Consider the following 25,205-nt stretch of genomic DNA (forward strand, 5'->3'; position numbering starts at 1 on the left):
GACACTGTTAGAGGTTTAGCTCCCTCTTTCCTTTTAGTTATTAGAATTTGTGCTCTTAAAGCTTCTTTAATTGATTTTAAGTGTAATCTTGTCGGTAGAAATAAAAATATTGCGACCCATCTTATAGCAAGATTGAACTTAAGTTTGGTGGATGACTTTGTGTTTTTGCAACATTTTACTCGAAGTCTTGTAACTTTTTTTTTTTTTAAAAGAAAAGTCTGTAATTTTGGTTTACCTTGATTTAATATAATATCTTTGTTTTTTTTTATTATTATTTTTTTTAAAAAAAAGCTAACTTTACATAAAACAGCACAATAGGTTGAAAATTACTAATAATGAGATCGGGAATACAGAAAACAACCTGTCTAAGCCAACCGCAAAGACAGGAAAAATGGAGTAGTTGGTGCCTTCTTGGAGTCGCTTCAAAAAGTGTCAACCGGCGAAGTCAAATAGAAGTACTAATCTAAACAAATTCCCCTATTTTCTTCTTTCAATTCCATCTGTAAAAATCAAATCAAATTAAATCAAACCAAATCAAATCGAAGAGAGAAGAGAGGGATTTATCTCCAGTCGTTGATTTGGAGTAAAGATGGGGCTTCTAATTCATACAGTAGTAGTTGGAGGAGGAGGAGGAGCATCCATGGATTCATTGAGCTCCAAAGCAGCTTCAATGCGAGAATCACTTCAGAAAAGTCAGACTATTACTGATAATATCGTCTCTATTTTAGGTTCTTTTGACCATCGTCTCTCTGCACTTGAAACCGCCATGCGTCCTACTCAGGTCAGCTTCATCACTTCTTTTCATTTTCTTTGTATTTTTTGTTTTATCTCTTTCATTCTGATGTTGATCTTTGTGTTCTTTTGAATTTTTAGATTAGAACGCATTCAATTCGGAGAGCTACTGATAATATTGACCGCACTTTGAAGTCTGCTGAAGTCATTCTATCCCAATTTGACCTTAGTCGTCAGGTTTGTTTTAATCTTTTGATGTCCATCTTAATTTCAATGTTCATGAACCATTTTCGTTCTAGTTTTTGTACCATTTGATCTCCTATACAATATTATACCTATGGTCTGCTTTAGCTAATACAATTATTTATGTTTTTAGCTTCAAAGTCCTTCATATATTTTCATCAAAGTTTTGTAGTATTTGATCTCTAATATAATAGGCTGCTGGATGGCTATTGATCCATAATCCATTCCATTATCCATTGCCATTAAGGGCCCCTCACATAGGGGGATTGGATAGATACAACCTTAACCTTAGTAGTGCCTGTTTCCGATTGAATCTGATGGACATCTTATCATATTATATTAGTGTATGTCGGCTAATTATTATTACAATTTAATAGTAATTAGGAACCTTTAAGTTTCCACCTTCAGCAAGTGGTTGTTAGTGCAGGGAAAGGGGTGAGTGCTGGGTGGTGGGGGCAGACACATTTGGTGGCATTCTCTGATCGACATTTTTTTTCTATTTTTCTTTTTTTATATAATTATTTTTCTCTTTTTAAAAATATTTTTCGTTTTTTTTAATTTTTAAATCTTTTTTTTTTTACAAATTATTTTTCTGTTTCTTTAATTAATTATCTTTTTGTCTTTAATTTATTTATTTTTCTTTTTTCAAATTTTTTTAATAAATGTAGAAACAAATGAAAACGTGACACTTGGTTTTGTTTTCTATGAGGGTCATTTAGACCTTTAGAAGAAAAAAACATGCAAAGGTCGAACCTTTGTAGGATAAATAATAGGTTGGACCTTTAAAAGATAGGAAAATCACCTATAGGTGAGACCTTTACAATTGAATTTTTTTAATATTATCACAATGTGAAAATATCTTGAAATTGATCCTAACCAAACTTGATCATGAAATTTTTATAGAAGACAATATTAACCGAAAGAAATTAGGTGGACAAAATGTATGTGGAAACTTTATTTGGAATGAAGACGCTACGCTTTCATTATGGGACTTGGGTGTATGTAAATAAGAAACACTCAGAGATACAATCATTCATAATATTTCATAGTACAATGCACATAGCTAGATGCATTTGAGCTCAAAGAAGAATAAGAAAATCGTAAACGTTGTTTAGAGTTAGCAAGAAACTAAACAAAGAGTTTGTGAGAGAATATGAAAATTATGATTTTGGCATCAATCTAAATTTTGATGCATTCAAAAATAGAGAATGGGCAAATAAATTTCCTATACTTAGAACACCTAGACATCCATAAGACAAAACAACATGCAATTTGGGCCAAAGCAAGTTTCCGTTCATGAATAAACGCAAAGAGCAAGAGGTTTGTCGATCTTGCATAGCCATAGGCTCGAATTCGGCTGATCGGTCGAGCATGGCCCGCTTGATCTAGGGCGAACCATTTTGTCTTTTTTTTTCTTAGTTTCTTTGTACCATCTTTAGATGTCAAATACCTTATCCATAACTTTACATATAATTATAAATTAAAAAGATGATTTGTTGAGCCATTTTATTATATAGTCCATTATAGTTCAAAACTAAAAAAATTATAATTCACATCAGAATTTAGACTTTGCCACATTAGGATTCCACCAATATCCACGCTTTTATTATTCAAACTCATACATACTCTTTCTAGTTTTGCACATTATTCCCGGTCACTTCAATCTCAGTTAATACTTGTACATTTTTTATTCACGTATCTGATTTTATTATATATTCTTTATAATATTGAATTTATATACCTTTATATCATGCAAAGTTTGTTTCAAATAAATTAAAGAAATATAGGCAAAAAAGACCAATGTCACACCGTATGAAAAATTAGAAAGAGAAAAGCTAAAATAGTTGGTATCATAGTGCAAAAAATAAGGTTGCATTAGAAAGGTTTTAAGTTCACCGTGATAGAAATTTAGGCCATATTGACTGCAAATTGTGTTTTGCAACCATTACCATAACTGTAACTGTATTTATGCACTGTGATTGATTGATTTATGAAATTAAGAGACCCAATTAACAAATTTACTCAATTAATAAAATCACATCAAATTTATAATGATAATATTACATGTATTAAATTGACGTCAAAAATTTCCACATGTTAATAGCTTTTACTTTGATAAGATTGGACCATTGAAAAATGCCTACAAATTAAGCTTATTTAAATGAACAATAATTTAAAATTCATGACTAAACTTGAAATATTCTTCACATTTCAAAGAATCAAAAACTTATTGCTGGATGAGTTGGCAAGTCATCATTGGGCAAGGAAAAAAGTCATAAGCTTGCCCCACTTTAATAGTATTGCAATAAGTTTTATTTTTGAGGAGTCAATGAAAGACACATCATTCTTTCCACTTCACTAAAGCCAAGTTTTGTCAAAGACACTATTGCAAGACTCTAAGACTTGTAATGTTCATGCCCTAATGTTTTAAGTTTGAGATATTTGAAGCAATTTCACTGTCTTTATTTTATTTGACATATGGGCAAGAACTCCTACTTTATTCTCTTTGACAAGTAATGACGATTGTATGACTAGGGTACCGAGGGTCTGTCACCAGTTTATAGAAGGTGAGGCTAGGCTAGTTGTTGAGTTATTAAAGAGCAATTTACCTATACATACAACTTAAACAATTAAAGTGATGACTAAGTGTCTTTTATGGGTCCATAAATCTATTAGTCCTCCAAAATATCTTTTTTATTTCCATTTTAGACAAATTAAACTTTTATAACAAAGGGATAAACAAACGACGAAGATGCCAAGATCACAAAGGAAACTCCCTATGCCACACCAACAAACATAGTATAGACCCTAAGCTATGAGCATCTTTCTCGTACAATTGCTAACATGACAAGCTACCCTAAAATGGATGTCTTGATTTGTTTCACAAAATTCGCCCAAACTACCCAAGAATCGTGATTCAATTTGATCGTTTTCAACCGAGGCTAGTTTGCGGTTAAAATCGCCATGATTCATGATTCAATTCGCTGATTTTATCAATCTCAAAGTGTTAGGATTTTTTTTACAAAGCAAAACAAAATACGAACCCAAATTTGAAGTTCCACCGAAATTTACCATAAAGAAAAGCTTCCATCCTAAAGATCCTTTATGTTTAGTTTTTCATTAAAAAAGTTTGAGGATAATGGGTGATACACATGACAAAGAAGTTTATTTCTTTTGTTGTTTGGAAATGAAGATGAAGAAAAAATCTGTCTTTTAAATGAAGAAAAAAAAGTGTGTTCGGTTCCGAAAAGCTTATCTTCGTATTTTTTACCTTTTCCTTTCTTGAGTATTTAATTGTATTAAGGTCATGCTTGTATTGTGGGTAAATTTTTAAGGGGGAAATAAAAATCAAACTATACAAATAAAGGTTAATAGAGGTGAATTTGAAAGGAGAGAAGAATGATAAAGAATATAATGGTACGAAAAAGATAAAAATAAAGAAAGATATTCAACCTTTTTTCAGGGGAAAAGGAGGCAAATATTTCCCCTCCATCCCACTAGGGTAAATAGTTATTCCTAAATAAGGAGGCTTGCTTTTTCTTCTCCATAACTTTACAACTATTTGTTTTTTTACTTTTGACAACAATATTTACTTAATTTTCTACTCTAATAACCTTGTTTTCTTATTTCGACTTTTATTTTACCTGTAAATATTCACTACCAATATAAGCATGACCTAAAAGTTAGTTGAATAGTAAAATTGAGTAATTGTATTAGGACTTAGTTTCTCACCTATTGACATTACTTATTTAATTGACTAGTAAAACGAAGTATGGTTCATTTACTTTAATCTATTAAATATTTGATAAATTATATAATAATAAAAGAACTAGTTAAATAAATATATTTTCTAATGATTATTAAGACCATAGGTTTCAACAATTTTATGTTTTTGAGAATTTTAGACATGATCTTGGTGCTTGTTTTATAAACTCTTGCAATGGTTTGCACACTCTATTATGGAGTTTCAATAAACACGATTCAAAAAATGTACCCTATTAAAGTACCTTTTCCTTCCCTCTCACATGCCCAAATTTAATCACACGATTTAAAACAAGCTTGACCCTAAATAACACAAAGAGAAAAGTTTGAGATGCCCGTTGTTGAGTCTTCAAAGCTTGTTGTTGACTCGTCATTCATTGTGCCTTTTCTACACAAAATTTTACACAAATTTCTTTTTATAGCTTGTCTCAGTTTTTAGAATGTGAGATCTTTTTGATGACTCATCAACTCTTTTTTCGGTACTTTTGCTGAGAAATGTATAACTAATTTCTTATAGTATAACCTATACTCCAAATTCCGACAAGTTTAGTGTTGTAGTTATTTGTTTAGTTATGTTATCAACATAATCTTTTTAAGGAAAAATAATAGTACATGAGTTTATAAAGCATAATTGCTCAGTAAGAGTTTAAGTTTGGCTTTTGTTTAGTTTTGTCACACCTTTTTGGGATTAAATTTATTGTTTTTAGGATTTTTGAATCGATTGGATTAGCTATTAGGGCTTCTCTTGATAAAGAGGCTCATCATCAATATACCAGGAATGCATCACACTATGTCGATAGCTTGGTGTTGTATGTGCCATAATCTTTTGACAATTGAATAAGCTTTTACCCATGATCCATAACCTTTCCCTAAAAGGAAAAGACGTTAAGAGAAAGAAGATCTGAAAAAATTGATAATCGTTGGACTCGTACATAATTTTTGTTTTATATGCTATACATTTTGTCTAGGTGAATTTCTTTAGATTTATGTAACTGATATCTTTGAGCACTCTTTTTTATTGTCTTTTTCTCTTGCATTCAAGGCAAAGCAATATTAAGATTTGTTTCATTTGTAGGCTGAGGCCAAAGTACTGAAAGGACCACATGAAGATTTGGAAAGTTATTTAGAAGCTATTGATCATCTTCGAAGCATCATTCGATTTTTTGCTAGCTGTAAAGGGTTTAGGAATAATGAAGGTGTGGTCAATCATGTAAACGGTTTACTATCAAAGGCAACTCTTAAACTGGAGGAGGAATTCAAACAACTACTATCATCATACAGGTATGTTGTATGTTTATGAGTAAAAGAAGTAAAAGTTGGTTTGCTCCTTGCCTTTTTCATTGTGTTTAACTAAAAAATGCATTATTTTTTAGTTATAGTGCTTTGGGAACAAAACTATATTTCAAATTCATGAAATGTTTAGGATATTTTATCATCTTTTGGTTTATGCACATCCTTTTGTTTCTTTTAACCTTTATTTTTGGGTTTGGTATGTATAGAAGATAATTACATTCATACATACTCTCTTTGTGCCGGTGGATTCCGTTTGGGTCATTTTCGATCGCGTTTGGGTCAAGTTATTTTTAGGTTGGATGATTTTTAAAAATTCTTATTTAAAAATTTTCCTAGTAAAAGAAACTATTTTTTGTTTTACGAAACAAATTCTTATAAAAAGGAATAATGCATTGCTTTTACAATAAATAGATATCGACTCAAAGTACAAAAATTAACTAGAAATGCAGTGACTAGTGTATCATGACTAAAAATTTTCTGCCTTGTTAATTTTGAGCATCATTCAAATCATGAAAAGTCGATGGCTTTTAATTAAAAGATTAAAATGAATCCCACTAAAACCCCTCGGGTCAAGCACTTCCTTTTTGAGCTCGTGGCCAATCCCACGGCTCACGGCTCACGGCTCGCGATTCGGGGCGAGGCTCCGGCCATGGCTCTATGCTACCTGCTCCCCCCTAAGGCAAATAGCGTGTGTTTTGCCTTGTTACCCAAGGGGAAAACTCAAGTGCGGGTTAAGTTATGCCATCTTTCGGTTTTCAAAAGTTGCAATTTTTTCGGTCAAGTACAGAACCATAGCCCCCTTTTTTGCGTCATAGCGATTTTTGAGGGGGGGTGTGGGGGGGATGAATCGAAACAACATAGGGCTGAATCTCAGTGGATCGTGGCAGCAAGGCCACTCTGCCACTTAAAATACCCCGTCGCGTATTTAAGCGCCGGCGACGCTTCATTCAAATTTTTGCCCTATCAACTTTCGATGGTAGGATAGTAGCCTACCATGGTGGTGACGGGTGACGGAGAATTAGGGTTCGATTCCGGAGAGGGAGCCTGAGAAACGGCTACCACATCCAAGGAAGGCAACAGGCGCGCAAATTACCAAATCCTGACACAGGGAGGTAGTGATCCTTTACCACAATCTCCCTTACAAACCATAGTAATAAGAATCATTGCTATTAAGTTTGAATGATGTTTTTGATCACGTTGCAATGAACTCCCTTACAAGCCATAATCATAAGGGGGGGTCTCATGGCTCACTGCTCATGATTCTTGGCTCACGGCTCGGGCAACATGTGACATGGCTATGTTTTAATGATACAAATTATCAAATAAAAATGTAAGTTTGAGTTCATGAAGTGGATGTGGGAAAAATAAAAGAATAAGAAAGAAACGTTAATTGAGTTAATGATTTTATGAATGTAGGATACAATTAAATTTACTTGAATGAAGTACAAAAGAAAGTACGTTAGGAGGGATATCAAGGTGGTCTTTCATGCAAAATTGAGTAAAACATACAAAAACTTATGGATATGTATATCTACGATAGGATATGTTAGGTGAGGCATAAAATATCCACATAAAAGAAAGAGCATAGAAATGGACTTAGCATCCTTACTAGAAACTATGAAGTTAAGGAAAAGGAAGATTTAGAGGTTTATTGTTTTGAAGTGTAGTGAAATACATTATGATTTTTAGCTTCCCTGGATGAAAGACTTTGATTTGAATTTAATGATGTAGATTTTTAGCTTCTCCATGCCATTGTGGACATGTTTTGTTTTCTTCCTCTCTTCAATTTCACTCTAAATTTGTTTCAATCTTTCTAATTCTTTGAATGACTTAGACTTTGACTAATCATCATGCACGATTATAGTGCAAAATATCATTAACATCATATTGTGATTTTATAATAAATATTTTTGAGCTTAGTGCAACATTTACGTTTTATGACGGTTAATTCCATTAAGCATATTGCACAATGTGCACGATTGCTCTAGATAGTGTTAGTTGTAACATATTTCAAACTTATAACACAAATTTCATCAACTATACAAGAAACTTCCTATTTTTTCTTTTTTGATATTTACTTGAAAATATGGACATAATGTGCATATTACGAAAATCTTGAGATTTGTGACATATCTATGAAGATTGAAAACTATGTCAAGCAAAAAAACTTTTATGTGTTTCATGGAAGTCCATGTTGACCATTGAATTACAATATGAAAAAAGTATAATTTAGGGGAGAAGATCTTTATGAAACATAAAAATTATTGACACTCAAATGCTTCGGTAGTCTGCAAGCTTAATGGTTTCACTTCTCTTTGAAGTTTTCCTTAATAATCTACAAGCACTAAGAAATTTTTTTAGCATATATTAGGGGAATTATCCGGCACGCTCTCACCAGTCTCACGGTGTTGAGTAAGGACTATCATATGTCAGCTTAAAGATTTCTCTTAAGTGTCCACCATCCAAAGCTGGTCCATAGATTTCTCAATTGAAGCTGTTTCTAGCATGTCTTCATTGGACTTGAAACAATAATTATTTACTTGTATTCTTCCTTTTCAATAGACATAAATTATTCCTATTTATACCTGTTACATATGCAATTTTGACATGTTTGATGTTTATTTTCATTTCTGGTTAGCTGCGTCTAATACTTTATCGTATTGTTCGAATATTTACTGATTTATTTTGTCTATACGGTGGGTGGATATCAGTAAGCCTGTTGAACCAGATCGCCTTTTTGAATGTCTTCCCAACTCGATGCGACCTTCATCTGGTTCAAATGGTGATCAGGCTGATTCAAGTTCCAAGACGCATGGTGAATCTAAAAGCTCAGAGAATGCTGTTTATACCCCACCCGCTCTGATACCTCCTCGCATACTTCCTTTGCTGCATAATTTAGCACAACAAATGGTTCATGCTGGGCATAGTCAACAAATACTCAAAATTTACAGGTGCAACCCTTGTATATCTTAATCTCAATGAATAGTACTATTGCAGTGACAATGATTTACAAATTAAGTCTTTTTTGTTTTTTTTTAAGCTTAGATTGTGTGCTATAATGCTTTTCATTCATCCTTACATTGCTTAAGTCCATTTTCTTTATTTGGGAACCCTTTGCAAATACGGGTTAAAGGAATCTTGGACACCTTACTGTATGTAGTGTATATAGGTAGATTGAAAATCATGATTATGTTGTTCATTATGTAATAATAGTTGTGGATCTTTTTAATCTGGCTCAAAAGTCAAACCATCAAGCAGTGTGGCAGAGGGAATGAAAGGACATAAAATATATAGTGATGTAAGGATCATAGTGCAAAATATTGGCTGTATCATGATCACATTGTAAAGGTTTTTATTGTTACCACTGCTATAATATACGCCTTGAGAATAGGAGCCACTATCCTTGACCTAAGTCATGCTGTAAGCTAAGGTAAAGTCACCCAAATTTTGTTCGTTGGATACAAATATCAATCTCTGCGAAACGAATACTTGACTTTTAAAATGATTTGGAGATTCTTATTTGGCCATCTTAATAACTCTTGTTTTGTATTGCTAATTTTTGGTGAAAGATAAATGTTGATCCCAAAGGAGAACTTTATTTTATTTTGATTTTAATTAGAGATTTGATTGCCATTGGAATTAAAGATGGCTTCTACTGTAAAAGTGTTATAGAAGTTGTATCTAGTGGATACCCTTATAAGATTTTTATACTTTATGAAGCCTGAATCTTAAAACTTATTTGTTCTCTACCACAATATGTCTTGTTGGGAGAATTTGGTTGTAGACTTGCAATTTTAGGAAACTTTTTCTTTACCTATTTGCTGTTTTGAAGTTGTACTGCGAGTGCTTTACTAATGTTTATAGTGCCTAAAATGAAGTTGATGTGAATGATTTTGACATGCATAGATAAAAATGTTGTGACTTTGTTTCTGACTGCATTTTGAGTGAGTTGTTTTTTTTTTCTCTCCTCTTTTTGTGATTACTTATTTTTCTTGGTATAACATAACACACAATTATCTAATACATGTCACTTAGCTTCTTTGTGGGATAGTGCTAGTGGCCCACCTAGGAGACTCTATATTGAAGATTCCGAGATGTGTAGTTAGTTTCAATGTCTTGTTATTGAGAATAGCTTCCTCCTGTGGATTTTTTTTTGTGATCATGGATATCTTTGCCCCTTAAACACTTGTCTTTGTACAATTTTTATTTTGTATTCCAAAAAGCATTCACAGTACAAATGCATTTGTGGTGACAAAATATTGTGGTTAATTCTCTATTTGAACCTGAGCAATAGAACCAACCTTTTATGTATAAGTTTACTTTGATTCTTTTTGAACCAGATAAGTGTGAATGTTGATTGCAATTTTCTTTTCAGAGATACCCGTGCTTCAGTATTAGAGCAAAGCCTTCGAAAATTGGGTGTGGAAAAGCTTAGTAAAGAAGATGTTCAAAAAATGCCGTGGGAGGTTTTGGAGGCTAAGATTGGCAATTGGATCCATTTCATGCGGATTGCTGTAAGGATCAATATCTGATGTGACAAAGTAGAAAATTTCCTTTTATTTAGCAATTCTGCAATCAAATCCCTTAACCCTTGATTGGAGTAAATTGGCTGATCAACTTTTTTAATATTTGCAGAGTATTTTCCATTTGCTCTTTTTATGAATGGATGACTAATTTCATCTCCTTTATAAAGCTTTAAAATGTTTTTTTTTTTTTAATTTCTTTTACCAAAGACATCTTTTTTGAAATGTCTCCGTAGAAACTTAATAAATTAAAGGGATATTCTGTAAGGTAGCAACATACTTTTATGAAAGGCTAGTGATAACAAATCTTAAAAACGTTCCACAGGAATAGCATTGTAATGTTGTACTTAAAGCTATAGTAACATTAATGGCTAAAAACGTTTAATTGGTCGTTAAGTTGTGAAATATCTTATTTGCCCTTGTCTTCTTTTCTTAAAGCTACAATACATTTTATAGTTAAGATTTGCTACAACTGGCGTTTCATAAAAGTATGTTTCTACCAGATAGATTGATCCTAAGATATTTCACAACTTAACGGCCAATTAAACGTTTTTAGCCCATTAATGAAACTGTAGCTTTATTTACATCATTACAATGCTATTCTATGAAACTTTTTAAGATTTGCTACCACTAGTGTTTCATAAAAGTATGTTGCTATCATATAGAATGTCCATAAATTAAACTAACATAGTGTATGAACGTTGTTTTGGGGGGGGGGGGGAGGGAGGAGTTGAGCTTGTTTTCAGGTCGTTGATCGGATAGTTTGCAACAAAATATTATAAAAAGTATTTTTCTGCAACTTTAGAAGTAAGTTTCTTTGTGACCAAAATTCTAAGGCACATGATATGTGTGCATAGTAAAGGTCTGAAACAAGGTCAAGTTGTCAACATCCCCAAAACAATCAACATGTAATAATGTGCAAATAACCAATTGGTTTGAGGTAGTTTCCAATAAAATAGTTAAAGGAAAAATTTCACAACTTTGCTACTTGAGTAGGTAGGCTTGAAAACAAGATCAAGTGGTCAACTCCCTAAATACAAGCAACATGTAGTGCAATGCAAATTTTAGTGGTTTAAGGAAGTTCTCGAAAAAAAAAAAATTTTTTGCAATCAAATGTTGATGAAATTTCCTTAATATAAAAAATTGGAATTCACTTACATGTAAGAAAAAGTTAAGGGATTAATTTGCTTCAATCAAGAGTTAAGGGGTCAAATTGCACAATTAATAGAAGGGATTGATTTGCTACTATTAAGATATGTCACAATGATCTTCGTCTTGTCAACAGGTTAAACTTCTTTTTGCTGCTGAGAGAAAAGTTTGTGATCAGATATTTGAAGGCATTGATACCCTCAGGGATCAATGCTTTGCTGATGTTACTGGAAGTAGTGTTGAGCTATTACTTAGTTTTGGAGATGCTATAGCCAAAAGTAAAAGGTCCCCAGAGAAGCTCTTTGTACTACTTGACATGTATGAAATAATGCGAGAATTGCATTCAGAGGTATGAATAAAGTTGCCCTTATATTAGTTTAAATGAAGCTAAGGAAAAAAAAGGCCACGGGGCCAACGTCATACCAAATCTGTAGTTGTATATGCCCTTGGATCAATTTATATTTTTGAACATAATCATTTTAGTTATATCTTTTGAAATACTTTGGCTTTAAATCTCTATTTATTGTAGCAATGACGCTTTGGTGGTAACGTAAAAGGTAAAAAGTTGATCATTTTTGAACGCGCAAAGCAATTTATTCATACTTAACTCCCAAAGATTTTTTTGTGTTTATAACTTTTTGACGTTTATGACTTCAACCTCGTTTCAATTAGAATACATTTCCAAATTTCACCTGATTGTTGCACTTTCTATATAGTTGTCACATAAAGATTTCTTGTTGTGAAATCAACAAAAGAGTATAAGAAAGGACTTTTTTTTACCGTATCATGTTTTTTTCGGGATGAAGTAGCATTTTCATTTTTCTTCCCTATAAAATACCCTAACATAGTTTACAAATTAAATGAACATAAATAAATAAGGTAAATATGGTAAAGTAATGAAATAAAAGAAGGGTATATTCAATGAAAAAAAATTCATTATTGGGTTTTTTTATTGACCTATTGTTTAACGACTTAATGTCAATTAGAGTTTTGACACAATATTTCCAAGAGCATTAGTACATAGGGATCCAAGTCGTTTGCAACTCTTTGTAACCTAAGCTAAGGTTTAGTGCATCTAAACCCCTTCCCTTGCTCACATTATTACAACATTCCACTACTCCCAATGCCTTCATGTCGCTCCCACTTAGGCAGCACAAATATACACAATCTTACCCTTGTTAGTGATGATACAGAGGTTTGCGATTGACACTTAGTTGCAAACATCATTTGCAACTTCACATAAATAAAAAGTTTCATGATTTGACGAGTCATTTTAATGTAGTCCATTGTAATCCGAAACCAAAAAAGGGTAAATCTTTTGCCCCGTCAAAATAATGGTCATTGCTACCATCATTAGGTCGAAACTAATAATCTCTTATTAATTGCATTTGGATCTTTATGGGGTATCTTATGGACATTCTTCACTTCATACATAAATACATATTTCCTGTTAGTCGCATAGGGGTCTTGATGTGGTATCTTATGGTACTTCTTCATACATAAATACATATAGGATCATATGATTTAACATTAAGTTGGTGATGGATAGGAACGTTTAGGTGATAGCTACTTGCTCTCCTATCTTTGGAAATTGAGTTATCTAAAAGTTTTTTTTCTCTAAAAATGCTAATACAGCCATTTATATTAAACTTCAACTGAAATATCATGTGTATTGTCGGACAAAGTAGTAATTAATTTTGCCATACATATTCTTTTTCCTATATTTGAGGCTTGTCCTTTCATGTCACTGCAGATTGAATTGCTTTTCAGTGGTAAAGCTTGTGCAGAAATGCGAGATTCTGCATTAGGTCTTACAAAGCGCCTTGCACAGACTGCCCAAGAAACGTTTGGTGATTTTGAAGAAGCTGTTGAAAAAGATGCAACAAAAACGGCAGTTTCTGATGGAACTGTTCATCCTCTGACAAGCTATGTGATCAATTATGTGAAATTTCTGTTTGAGTATGAACACGTCCTACACTTTTGCTTCTATTTAAATTTTTGTGACTTCATCTTTCTGCGACACGCCATTTTGTTTGTGCACTTTTGAATCTTTCCGTGCTACACTTTTGCTTCTATTTGATTTTTTTTGACTACATCTTTCTGCGACACACCTTTTTGTTTGTGCACTTTTGAATCTTTCTTTTTTATTATTCACTTTTCTCCCTTTTACCTTTACTTTTTACTTTTTGGTCCATTGTATTTCCGCTACTTATTTTTCCCTCCTTGCCCTTTACACTCGCATGACAATTACATTGTGTTCCCGGTAATTGTTGCTACTTCAACACAGAAAAGCTAAAAGAAATGGAGGGTCTGCATGTTTCTATATACCCGTTTTTAATGATGAATTTAAATCAGAACTTGTCATGAAACATATCACATATTTCATAAACTGGTATTTTTAGCATACAAAATAGGCTTTGAAGTTGAAATACATAGGACATACTTTTGGTTAACCGTATGTTAAAAGGAAAAAACTGATTGCCATTTTAGAAATTGGTCTTAACTTATATGGCTAGAGTAGAATACTTCTCATCACTTCGCTTTAAAAAGAACTACTTCTCATTAGTTAGAACTAGTGTGCTTCTCTTTAATAACATAAAGTGCTTCTTTTAGTTTTCTTACACAACACGACATTGAATTAGATGGCAATTCATTTGCAGTCAGATAAGCTTTCTATAAAATTCATTTGACGCATAGTGCGAAAATATGGTAATGGTCACACTTGCAACAATGACCATGATGATGCGGTTGTCGTACCGCCAAATATCATCCTAAACCATGAAATATCGTGTGAAACGACATCAATGCAGTTTTTTTACACCTTTGTGATGCAGTTATTACTGATTTGGTAAATTTGAAAACCTTTACGATACAGACGATACGATATGATGCGACCTTGTTTTAGCATATGATTTGATGTTCCAAAATAGTTCTAAATTCTCATGAGATCGAAAATACATGCACTTAGCTGATCCCTGTTAACCAAATTAAAGACCATTTCTTGAACTACATGGAATTATGAATACTCCTTATGTTTTCATAATGCAGTGGTGTTAATGCTTAATTTTTGCTAATTTGGATTAGTGTTTTATGCTGAAAAGAAATGTTCGCTGTTGAGACCTGATGGTTGGGGAAAAACAACAACAAAAACAACAATCCATTATCCCAATACCATTAAGTAGCTTCTACCTAGTCGGATGTATGCAATCTTACCCATGTTAGTGATAAAGCTAACAAAGAGATTATTTCCGATTGACCCTTGGCACAAACGTCATGTGTACCTTCACATAAAGAAGAAGCGCACTTGATTTGTTGTAAGACCGCCTACACCCTAGGGGGACTTACAAGAACACGAGAGGAGCAAAGATCGAAAAGAAAAAGACAAGACTATGGTTAATTAATAGGATTGATTTCCTACAATTTGTTTTTGGGTTTATTTTGATTGTTTAAGGGTGTTTTTATGCAAAATAGGTAAGATAGGATAAAGGATAATAATCATTTAGAGAATGTGAGATGACTAATGGAAGGATAAGAGATGGCTTGCGATTGAAAGTAAATGAATTCAAAGGATGAAAAATTCACCACCAAAGAATTCAAGTTGAGTTTTGTTTGATGAATGATCTAGAGATAAGTTTGGCTAAACTCAATACTCACTAAATATGTCCATTAGCAAGTTAGGAGGTTCTTAAGGCACAAGTGTATTCGGTACTTACACGCATAAGAACTTTTGCAAATATAATTCAAATCCAAGAATCATAAGACAACAAAGGTTTTGACACACAAAGTTTCAAAATTTTAATATCATAATTCAACCTTCAAATTAAGTACATATTAAGCTATTTATACGCCATTAAAACTAAGAAAAGAACCTATATTTTCCTAGAGAGAACCGTATGAAAAAAGTTGCCCCATGACCTTGAATAACTTCCTAATTCCACTACACCACTATTAGAGAAGTTAAGGAACTTCTTTGCAACTTCCTACTATCTTTGTAACTTCCTAATTACAATACATCACTATCAAAGAAGTTAAATGAATTCTAATTAATAAATAACTAAATCAAAGATTAAGGAGGGAAAATTAAGAGGGAATAATGGGGTAGTTATATGAGAAGTTATAAAACTTCCTTTGTGATAACCAACCACTAATCTTTCTTTTGACCTCTTCTTGGCGGAATGAATCATGTTCTTGGATGACTTCTTCACTTCACTTGCTTCTTCGCCGAATTTTCTTTGCTTCACTGGATGTTCATGGATGACTTCTTTGCTCGATGCACGATATGCTCACATAAATCTAAGAGTTTAAAATATCACAAACCAGCTTGGGCTAAACAAACACAACTAGAATTTAAACACACTCGACTAGGACTAAAACACATGACTAGAATTAAATACACAAGACATAATAAGGTAAATAATACTAACTAGGACTGATTAACTAGGATCATTAAGAATGTCTTTGAAGGGTGGATTGAAAACTTGATTATTGACCGAGGATGGTGTGCCCATGCTAACATTAATGCAAATAATTGTTGAGGATGAATTTGCATTGCAAATAAGAATGAATGATAGCTTAATATAACCACACAAAAGCTGCCCTTATATGATGTTGATGTTTTTGGATAAAACAAGTCATGATTAAAATTCCTCCCAATTTTGCTATATAGGTGGACCTTGATTTGCAACATGATTTAATGAGTTATTTTTTGGTCCGTTATAATCTAAAACCAAAGAATTATAAATCTTTGGCGCATCAAAATAATGGACATACGGTTGGGGAAATAAAATTTGGAATTATGGACTCAAATTTGATGCCCTTTATTAGTCTTTTGACATATATTATGGAAATTACCTGATACAAGAAGCATAGAGCTAAAATATAATTTCGGTCACTAATGCGGTAACGGTCGTGAGACGGATTTTACCTATTATACCATGTTTATCATAGTCATTTGAGCATTTTACTACACCAACATCCATAATATGATGTGTTTGCTTCTAAAAATTTTAATATAGCTAAGAGATATTATATTATCATGGTCATAGCTTTGTTAATAGCAGCAAAGATCGGTGAGCGTTTTAATTGTCAATTTGTTATTAAACTTTATTTTTCTTATCGAGATATTTCATTTTTTGAATTTGATGGAACTGATGTTAGTCTTGTGTTAGAAAATATGAATAAACCTATAATCTGGGTACCATTATCGAATCTCCCTTATATGTTTTCCCACCTGTAAGGAAAAGATACATTTGTTGTAAATTTTCTTGACATTTATTATTTTTTTTATATAGCTACCAATCGACCTTGAAGCAACTCTTCCAAGAGTTTGAGGAGGCAAAAGATGCAAACTCTCAGCTAGCCAGTGTGACTATGCGAATAATGCAGGCTCTTCAAACCAATCTTGATGGCAAATCCAAACAATATAAAGATCCCGCGTTGACACACTTGTTTTTAATGAATAACATTCACTATATTGTAAGATCTGTTCGCAGGTATGTCATGCAAGTAGATGTTGTTTAGCCTTTTGTTTTCTCGATTGAGTTAGCTTGGGATGGTGACATTTCTAGAACATGCCATATTAAATTTCAGATCGGAAGCTAAAGATCTTTTGGGTGATGATTGGGTGCAAAGGCATCGAAGAGTTGTTCAGCAGCATGCAAATCAATACAAACGAATCGCATGGGCGAAGGTAGGTTCTTGCCGAGACATCTAAGAGTTTTATTTTTCATTTTCAATTTCTTTATCTCTCAATCATGCTCTTGTTCCTCTATTTTTCATGATCAATTACGACATCTTGTTCTTGGTCTGCTTATGGGTTGATAGTGTAGATGTAATTTTAAATTAATGGACATCTGATATTTCGCTCATCAGATTTTCATAGTTTTTGCCCTAGGTTTCCTGATAATTACCTACCAGTTAGGTCTCCATTGGTTGATATTTTTACCTGTCATTATTTCTCCTTAAATGCTTTACTTTCATGGTTTGCAAGTTGTACCCTCTTATTTCTATTCGGTTATTACTTCACTCTTCTGTTTTCTGTGAAAGGTGATTTTTGTGCAATTTTTCTTATTTTACTGAAAGGTGATTCAAATAACGAAATAAAAGACAAATGGTGTGACTCTAGCTGGCAACCCATCAATTAGTTTCCCATTTTCTCATCAGTTAATTTTACCCTTAGGAATACAAGGGTACAATCTATTGCAGCTAATTTGTTTGATAGTTAAGGTTAGTTTCACCAAATGTTTGTCTTGAAACTATATTGGTAACTATTAGCATTATGATTTTGAAGAATTTTGTTTCTGCAGGTCAATCTAATAATTTGAATACTTGATTGTATAATTTTTTTTGTGATAGAGAATAAAGATTTTGCTGTTGTGAGTTCCGACAGTAGATATTCTTTTAGGGTATTGGATTATCTGTTTAAGTTTAAAGTAGTAAGCCCCTTGGTTAGGGCCTTTAGAAGTCTCAACTCTCAAAAAGAGACAAGACTAGTGGAGGAGATATATGCCTACAATAAGGAAAAAATATTGCTAAATGGTGGGCTTTATTTTTTGGCTGTTTCGACTAATTCTATAGTGAACTAGAATGGGCCTGGATGATTTTTGAACAAGTGTTCATCATTTTTCTTATTCAGAACCCCAACATTTATGTATCACCATTTTCTAAAAATACAAAGAGTTGACAATGTAAGCTTGATTGAGCTTCTTCCGTAAATTAAAGTGGGAATTAATTTTTTTTTTTCTTCCATTGCATATGGTCTTGTTACATCTTGCATGTGTCTTCATCAACTCTATCATGTAGTGCTACAAAACTCAATGTGAATTGTCTGCTTTTTCCCTTTAATTTGTTGAGACTTATTGCTATAGCTAGCATGAAATATTATTGTTCCTATGGTACTGGTAGTTTATATACTTGGACGTGAAGTGCTTCCCTAATCTTTCTACAAATTCATTCTTTTGATTTATTTGCTGGGATTATTCGTGTTTCTCTGATAGTCGCTTCCTGTCCACTCTTTTAATAGACTGTTTTTTCTTGTTAGATTCTGCAATCACTCTCCGCACAAGGGTTAACCTCATCAGGGGGAGGGGGAGGTAGTGGAGTTGCAGCTGATGGGGGAAATAGTAGTGGAGCATCAAGAGCGTTAATTAAAGACAGGTTGGCTTTGTATAATAAATGCTAGCATATATTTCTTTCAGCTTTGATACATTTTTGCTGAATAGTATAGTTGTATTTACAGGTTTAAAGCTTTTAATCTGCAATTTGAAGAGCTTCATCAGAGACAATCTCAGTGGACAGTTCCTGATACAGAATTGCGCGAGTCTCTGAGACTTGCCGTTGCAGAAGTCTTGCTTCCTGCATATCGATCATTTGTCAAACGTTTTGGGTATGTGTTCTTTTATTATCTGTTCATTCTGTGTCTTGTATTCCACAAGGTCCACCCTACATCTGTCTCCTAACCATTTATGGAGGATGCTTTTGTGGGTATTTACTTGGTAGCAGTCCTCAAGTATAACTTGAACAGAGCTTTCTCAATTCAGTGGAGATTGGAGAAGGCTTCTTTTCATGTATATTATACCTCTGTTAATGATTTTTCCTTGGGTTTAAAACCTTTTTGGAAGACGTTCCTTGTCCTTTCACATCACTAAAAAAAAGAACTGAAGTTGAATATTACAATTGATTTCTCGATGAATAATGTCTATTGTGGTCACATTAATCTAAACGCAATGACAACTCGAAATGGTAGTAATGTGCCTGTATAACCGCCAAGAAAAACGTTGGGAAGAGAATTGGGAGTAGTTTTAATCATGACTCGATTATATGTGCATCTCATTTTGCCAAAGATGCATTTGTTGTACTAGCCTTAGGCTCATGCCCGTACCCCTTTCTGAACTTGACTGCGATGATGTTAGTCAGTGGTGTTTTCTAAATATAGGGGTGACGTAGTTTCTTTGTCCTTATGGTATTATACTCGAGCCATTTAGTTATTCATGCACTCATGTTGGTTTCATTGTATGCTTTGATTGAATTTGTAAGTATTTTATTTGATGGGTTAAAGAGATGGAATTATCTCCCACACTGTTTATAACTGTGAATTCAGGGCGTTAGTCGAGGCTGGGAAGAACTCTTCGAAATACATCAGATTCACACCAGAAGATTTGGAAAGAATGTTGGGGGAGTTCTTTGAGGGTAAGACTTTAAATGAGCCTAAGAGGTAGAGTTGAAATGTATAGAAATCTTTGTAGAAGATTTTTGGTTTCCTTGTAAATTTGTACGAGGAACTATTGAACATTCGATTTACTTGGTTTGAGTAAAAAAAGTTATAAGATGTCGAAGTGGTGTGTATCTTCCTCTACTCTCCTTGTCTGAATCAATTAGTATTTGTACTTGCAAAATATTATTTCAAATTCTTATGGAACAAAGTTTCTGCTTATTCCTTCCTTGAAATTACATGATTAGATCCTCTTTGCGATTAGTAATCGAATTTCTAAATATTCTTCTCTACATATTAGACAATTTTACTTTTTTTTTTTTAATATTTTCTATCAAGTTAACAAATTATTTTTTTTCTTATGCAATAGACAAAAGTTTATCTAAGGCAAATAAAAAATATTTTATATGGGATAAATTAAAAGGTGGATAAAAATTAAAACAAGGATAAACATAAGTTATAGGAGAGCTATCAAAGGGCTTTGCTTGTGAAGCGTGCCATGTTTAGAAGTTAAAAGATATATAGAAGCAATACTCAATTAAAGTCTACATAGTGTGCTGACTAGTTATGGAATTGTTTAAACCCACTTCTTATTTGTTTGCTATCGTTTCGATTGAATTATTATTTTTTTCCTTAAATTTTTAATGGTGTTCCTTTTTAAAAAAATTATGATTTTTCCAAATTTGTTCAAACTTAATGATTATTCAATGTAAATGCAACACATGAATTTTTATTAGTATTTTAGAGATAAATTTGAAGTGTATAGATTCTGATTAATTATGTAAAAATAAAAAATAAAAAAAAAAAAAGAAAAAATACTACAGGGGGACAAAATGTGTGAACCTAGTTTAAAAGAAGATGTTGGGCACTAAATATAAGGTGAGAGATGTTTTATTATGGACATAATTTACTTACTACCATTGGTGACGATAATTACAAACACTCAAAGCTACCCTTTCTATTACGTTATATTATATAATGTAATAAATATATTGTGGTTCATGTTAAGTAGATGGTCAAGCAAACTGCTCCACCCTCATTTCTCAAAGTCCATCTCAATCCATCATCCTTTTTATTTAAGATAAAAAGAACTAGATGTATCTAAGTATTTTTTTTTTATTTTTTATTTATTTTTTATTCTAATTCTAGTTAGTTACTTTATTTTAATTGTATAATAAGTTAAACTCTACTATTTTAGTAATATTTTGCAATGGTGTTATATAGCTAAGTATGCAAATCAAGACAAACAACAACAATATCCATAGTGGTATGCAAGCATGGAAGTTGCACAATGTATATTGTGGTTATTAGACATTACATTTAAACTTAGGAATGAAGATTTCATAACTCTTAGAAGTGTCCAAGCTTCAAAATAACGAGATAAAGTCCAAACTAAACTACAACTAAAAAGAGTTGTGCAAGTACAAGTGAAAATTAAATCATGGAAGTTACGCCCAAAAGAGAGCAAAGAAAGTTACCTAAGAAGGTAGTGGAGTAGTGGATGATTTATAACTTCCCTTAGGAGGTTACTTATACTATTATTATTATTATTATTATTATTATTATTATTATTATTTTGAAATGAGGAGAGGAAATTACTTTTTTCGTAGTTTCGTGTCTTGCTCTTTAGTGCCTGATTTCCAATATTTCTTAGTCTATGAATATGTAATACTCCCCCCCCCCCCCCCCCCCCCCCCCAAAAAAAATAAAAATAAATACTCCCTTAGTTGTCTTATTCTTTTATTTGGACAATTTATCTTATTGTCCCATTTTAGGTGGTTCTCTCATTTTCTTAATATTAAAAATACCCAATATTGCATATTATTTTAGGTGGTCCCTCCAATTCTTAATATTAAAAACACTCAATATTGCACATGAGTCTACTATTTTAGTTGGTTTCCTCATTTCTTAATATTTGTGTCCAAATCAAATGAGACAAAAAAATTAAATTGAAAGGAATATATACTTAGAAAATTTTCAGATTATAAAAGTATTTCCTAAAATGGAATTTTGTTCTATCATTGTTTTTTATATTTTTCGTTGAATTGGGAGAGATTCAGAGAAAGTGCTTAGCTTAACATTATTGTTGGCGTTTTGTGTTTAAGGGTGTCCAATAATTACGTTGTGGATTCAAAGAAAGTTAGTGGTTGTGAAGTTAGAAAAAAAAAAAAAAAAAACAATCTTAGAAGTTCTTTCCTTCCACCTTCATCCGTGTTCATTAAATAGTTTCAAGTAATTTGTGTTCAAGTAATTCAATTTGTTGTTTAGAATAAATTAAACACAAATTCTTGAAAGAAGTGACTTTAATTAGACTAATTTTAGTTTTAAAAAAGAAATAATGATTAAAAAATATAAATAAAGTGCTTTCCAATTCACAACAGTTTCTATATTATATGGCTAGGACAGTTTCTATTTTTATGGCAATGATAGTTTCTATTTTCATGGCTACTCTCCTTTTTCATCAATAACTATTCTCCTTCTTCTCCATCAAGTCATTCATGGCTAGCATCTTCTCTAATTTAATTTTCACCATTAAATTCATAAAGAAATTTTGAATTATGATTCAATTAATAAGATTTAGATTAGGTTGAGTTTTAAAGTTTCTGCAATCGCATTTACTTCGCTCATAATTTCCTCCATTTTGCAATTGTATAACAAGCATTTAAACTAGTTGTAGTATATGTTTTTGCATATTGTACTAAACATTTGAACAAGTTATAGTGGTCATTTAAAATAGTTGTAATAGGCTATTTTGCATATTGTAGTAGGTGTTGTTTTCTAATGATATAGACATTTGGAATTGTTGAGGTAGACATTTTAAACTAGTTATAGTAGGTATTTTAAATAATTAAGTAGACATTTTTAGTTATTTAGTAGGTACATTGAAGTAGGTGTTTTTGTATATCATAGTATGTATATTTACATACTAAAGTATGTGTTTTTCATATAAAAGTAGGCATTTTAAATAGTTAAATTAGACATTTTAAATAATCATAGTAGATGTTTTTGCATATAAAAGTAGATGTAGGCACTTTTAATAATTGAAGTAGACATTAAAACTAGTTATTGTAGGCACTTAAACTAGTTATAGTAGGTATTTGAACTAAATATAGTAGGTGTTTTTGTTTACTACTTATAATATGAGTTTTATAGTACTCCCTTCGTTTCTCAAAGAAATTCCCACAAAGATCGTTTATGAGAATTAAGAAAAATAGAATCTTTAAGATGGTAGATACATTATTTTATTAAATAATAAATTTGATGGAAGAAAGCAGAGACCATAAATATTAATAAAATGTAAATTAAAGAAATTTCGGAAAAAAAATATGGGAACCACAACTAATAAAAAAATATTTTTAAAAGTTAATGAGAAATATGTGAGGACCATAAACAATATATAAAAACATTAAAATAAAGTTAGTGGAAAATATATGGGGAACATGGATATTATTAAAATATTTAAATGAGGACTAGTAAAGTTACTTTTATTCAATATTTATGATATAAATAGAAAAATTCTTTAAAGGAATAACAATAGAACAATCTAAAATATCAAATGGAAACATCTTTAAGCAACGGAGGGAGTATTATAGTAGGAGTTTTTAGTTTTATCATTTTGCACAATAATAATTAGACATTTTAACTACTTATATATAGTAGGAGTTTTAATTAGTATGAGTTTTTAATTCTTTGATTTTGCAAGATAATAAGTAGGTATTTTAACTACTTATATTAGGTGTTTTATAGTATCTTAGTACGAATTTTAAAATCCAAAAAAGATGTTTTAGTATATTAAAGATATCTTATGATAAATAAGTAGATGTTTAAAATATAATGTTGCATTGTATTGTATCATATAAATCATAAAAATATTAATTTCTGTTGGCATAAATATCTACTATGACTCATTAAAATTCCTACTTCTATTAATAAAGCCATCTACTATAAACCATTATGTACCTTGTACATGCAAAATGTCTACTAGTGAACCATTATAATATCTACTTCTACCGATATAAACAACTACTCTGACTCATTAAAATACCTACTTCTATCGATAAAAATGTCTGTTATATTCATTACAATAGCTATTGGTATATGTAAAAATATATACTGATAAAAATGTTTACGGTTCACACCAGACCAAAATATATTACGGTTTCTGGTCTGATCTAGTCTAAAATTTTAAAACCTTAATCGGACCGAAAATTGTAAATAAAAAAAACTGGACCATACCATTTAGACTGTAGATCAGACCAAATACTTAAATTACGGTTTAGTCCAATTTGGTTTACGGTTTTGACCAAACTATGTTCCGCCCTGAATTCATGGACATTAAATTTACCCTTTTGCCCTTATAAGTTCACATTTTAACCTTTATACATTAAACTTGATTTATAACCTTGTATTTAATACTTCACTATTGTTGAATATAAAAAATCACACAAATAATTTAATATTTTATTAATAATCTCAAAATAAATACTTATCACATGTAGCTACTAAATAATTATATCTTTTAAAATAAGTTCTCAAAATCAACATTTCTATTTTTTTAAAAAAAAGCAAATAAAACTTTATTCTTTCCACAAAATCAATATTCTAGATAGGCAACAAGCTAAGTAAAACTTTACTCTAAGTAAAAAAATCTATAAATTCACAAAATCAATATTTCTCGCATATTTTGAAAGATAGGTTTACTAAAAGTATTTCTAAAACTTTTTACACTAACTTCGTTCAAAATAGTCGACTAAAAAATATTTTGTACAAATAGCTAATTAATATCACAAAGTTACTTTTTATGATAAAATTCCATATATTCAAAAAAGCACTTTAATATTCAATAACTTAAAAAGATTTCTCAAAAATATTTTTTTAACTTGTAGTAACTTGAAATAATAAATAAAACATATATATTTTTTTCTCTATTATGGCAAATGACCCTAGTATCTATTAGGCAGTTTTCACTCAAAGACAACTTAATTTAATTTATCATGGTAAATACTAAATTTAAATAATTAACATAATCATCAAAAAAAAGAAATTTTACATAATAGCTTACAAATTTTACACAATTTTAAAAACAGGTTCCATTATTGTTTATTTAAAATGTAATAACAAAATTTTAAACATAACTTATACTTAAATATAACCCTCTTTCATAATATAACATACAACTTCAATAAACTAGTTTAAAGACTAACATGATAGTAATGATGATTCTAGTATAAAACATGCTCTAATATAACAAAATTCGTAATATAATACATAACTCATAAACATACTAACATTAA

The 25,205-nt window shown here is 31.5% G+C and overlaps 1 protein-coding gene across 1 annotated transcript; it reads left to right on the plus strand.

Annotated features, from left to right (window-relative positions):
* The first annotated feature begins 307 nt into the window (after positions 1 to 307).
* Positions 308 to 20,147, plus strand: LOC130828812 (exocyst complex component EXO70A1-like). The gene is made up of 12 exons (XM_057694816.1): positions 308 to 781; positions 874 to 969; positions 5,813 to 6,018; positions 8,742 to 8,981; positions 10,406 to 10,544; positions 11,839 to 12,051; positions 13,456 to 13,661; positions 16,994 to 17,194; positions 17,292 to 17,391; positions 18,742 to 18,857; positions 18,940 to 19,086; positions 19,801 to 20,147. Exons 1-12 carry the CDS (start codon positions 590 to 592, stop codon positions 19,916 to 19,918), a joined length of 1,974 nt encoding a protein of 657 aa, XP_057550799.1. The 5' UTR covers positions 308 to 589; the 3' UTR covers positions 19,919 to 20,147.
* Positions 20,148 to 25,205: the final 5,058 nt, after the last annotated feature.

This window comes from Amaranthus tricolor, chromosome 12 (assembly GCF_026212465.1).
Source record: "Amaranthus tricolor cultivar Red isolate AtriRed21 chromosome 12, ASM2621246v1, whole genome shotgun sequence".
Lineage (NCBI taxonomy): Eukaryota > Viridiplantae > Streptophyta > Magnoliopsida > Caryophyllales > Amaranthaceae > Amaranthus > Amaranthus tricolor.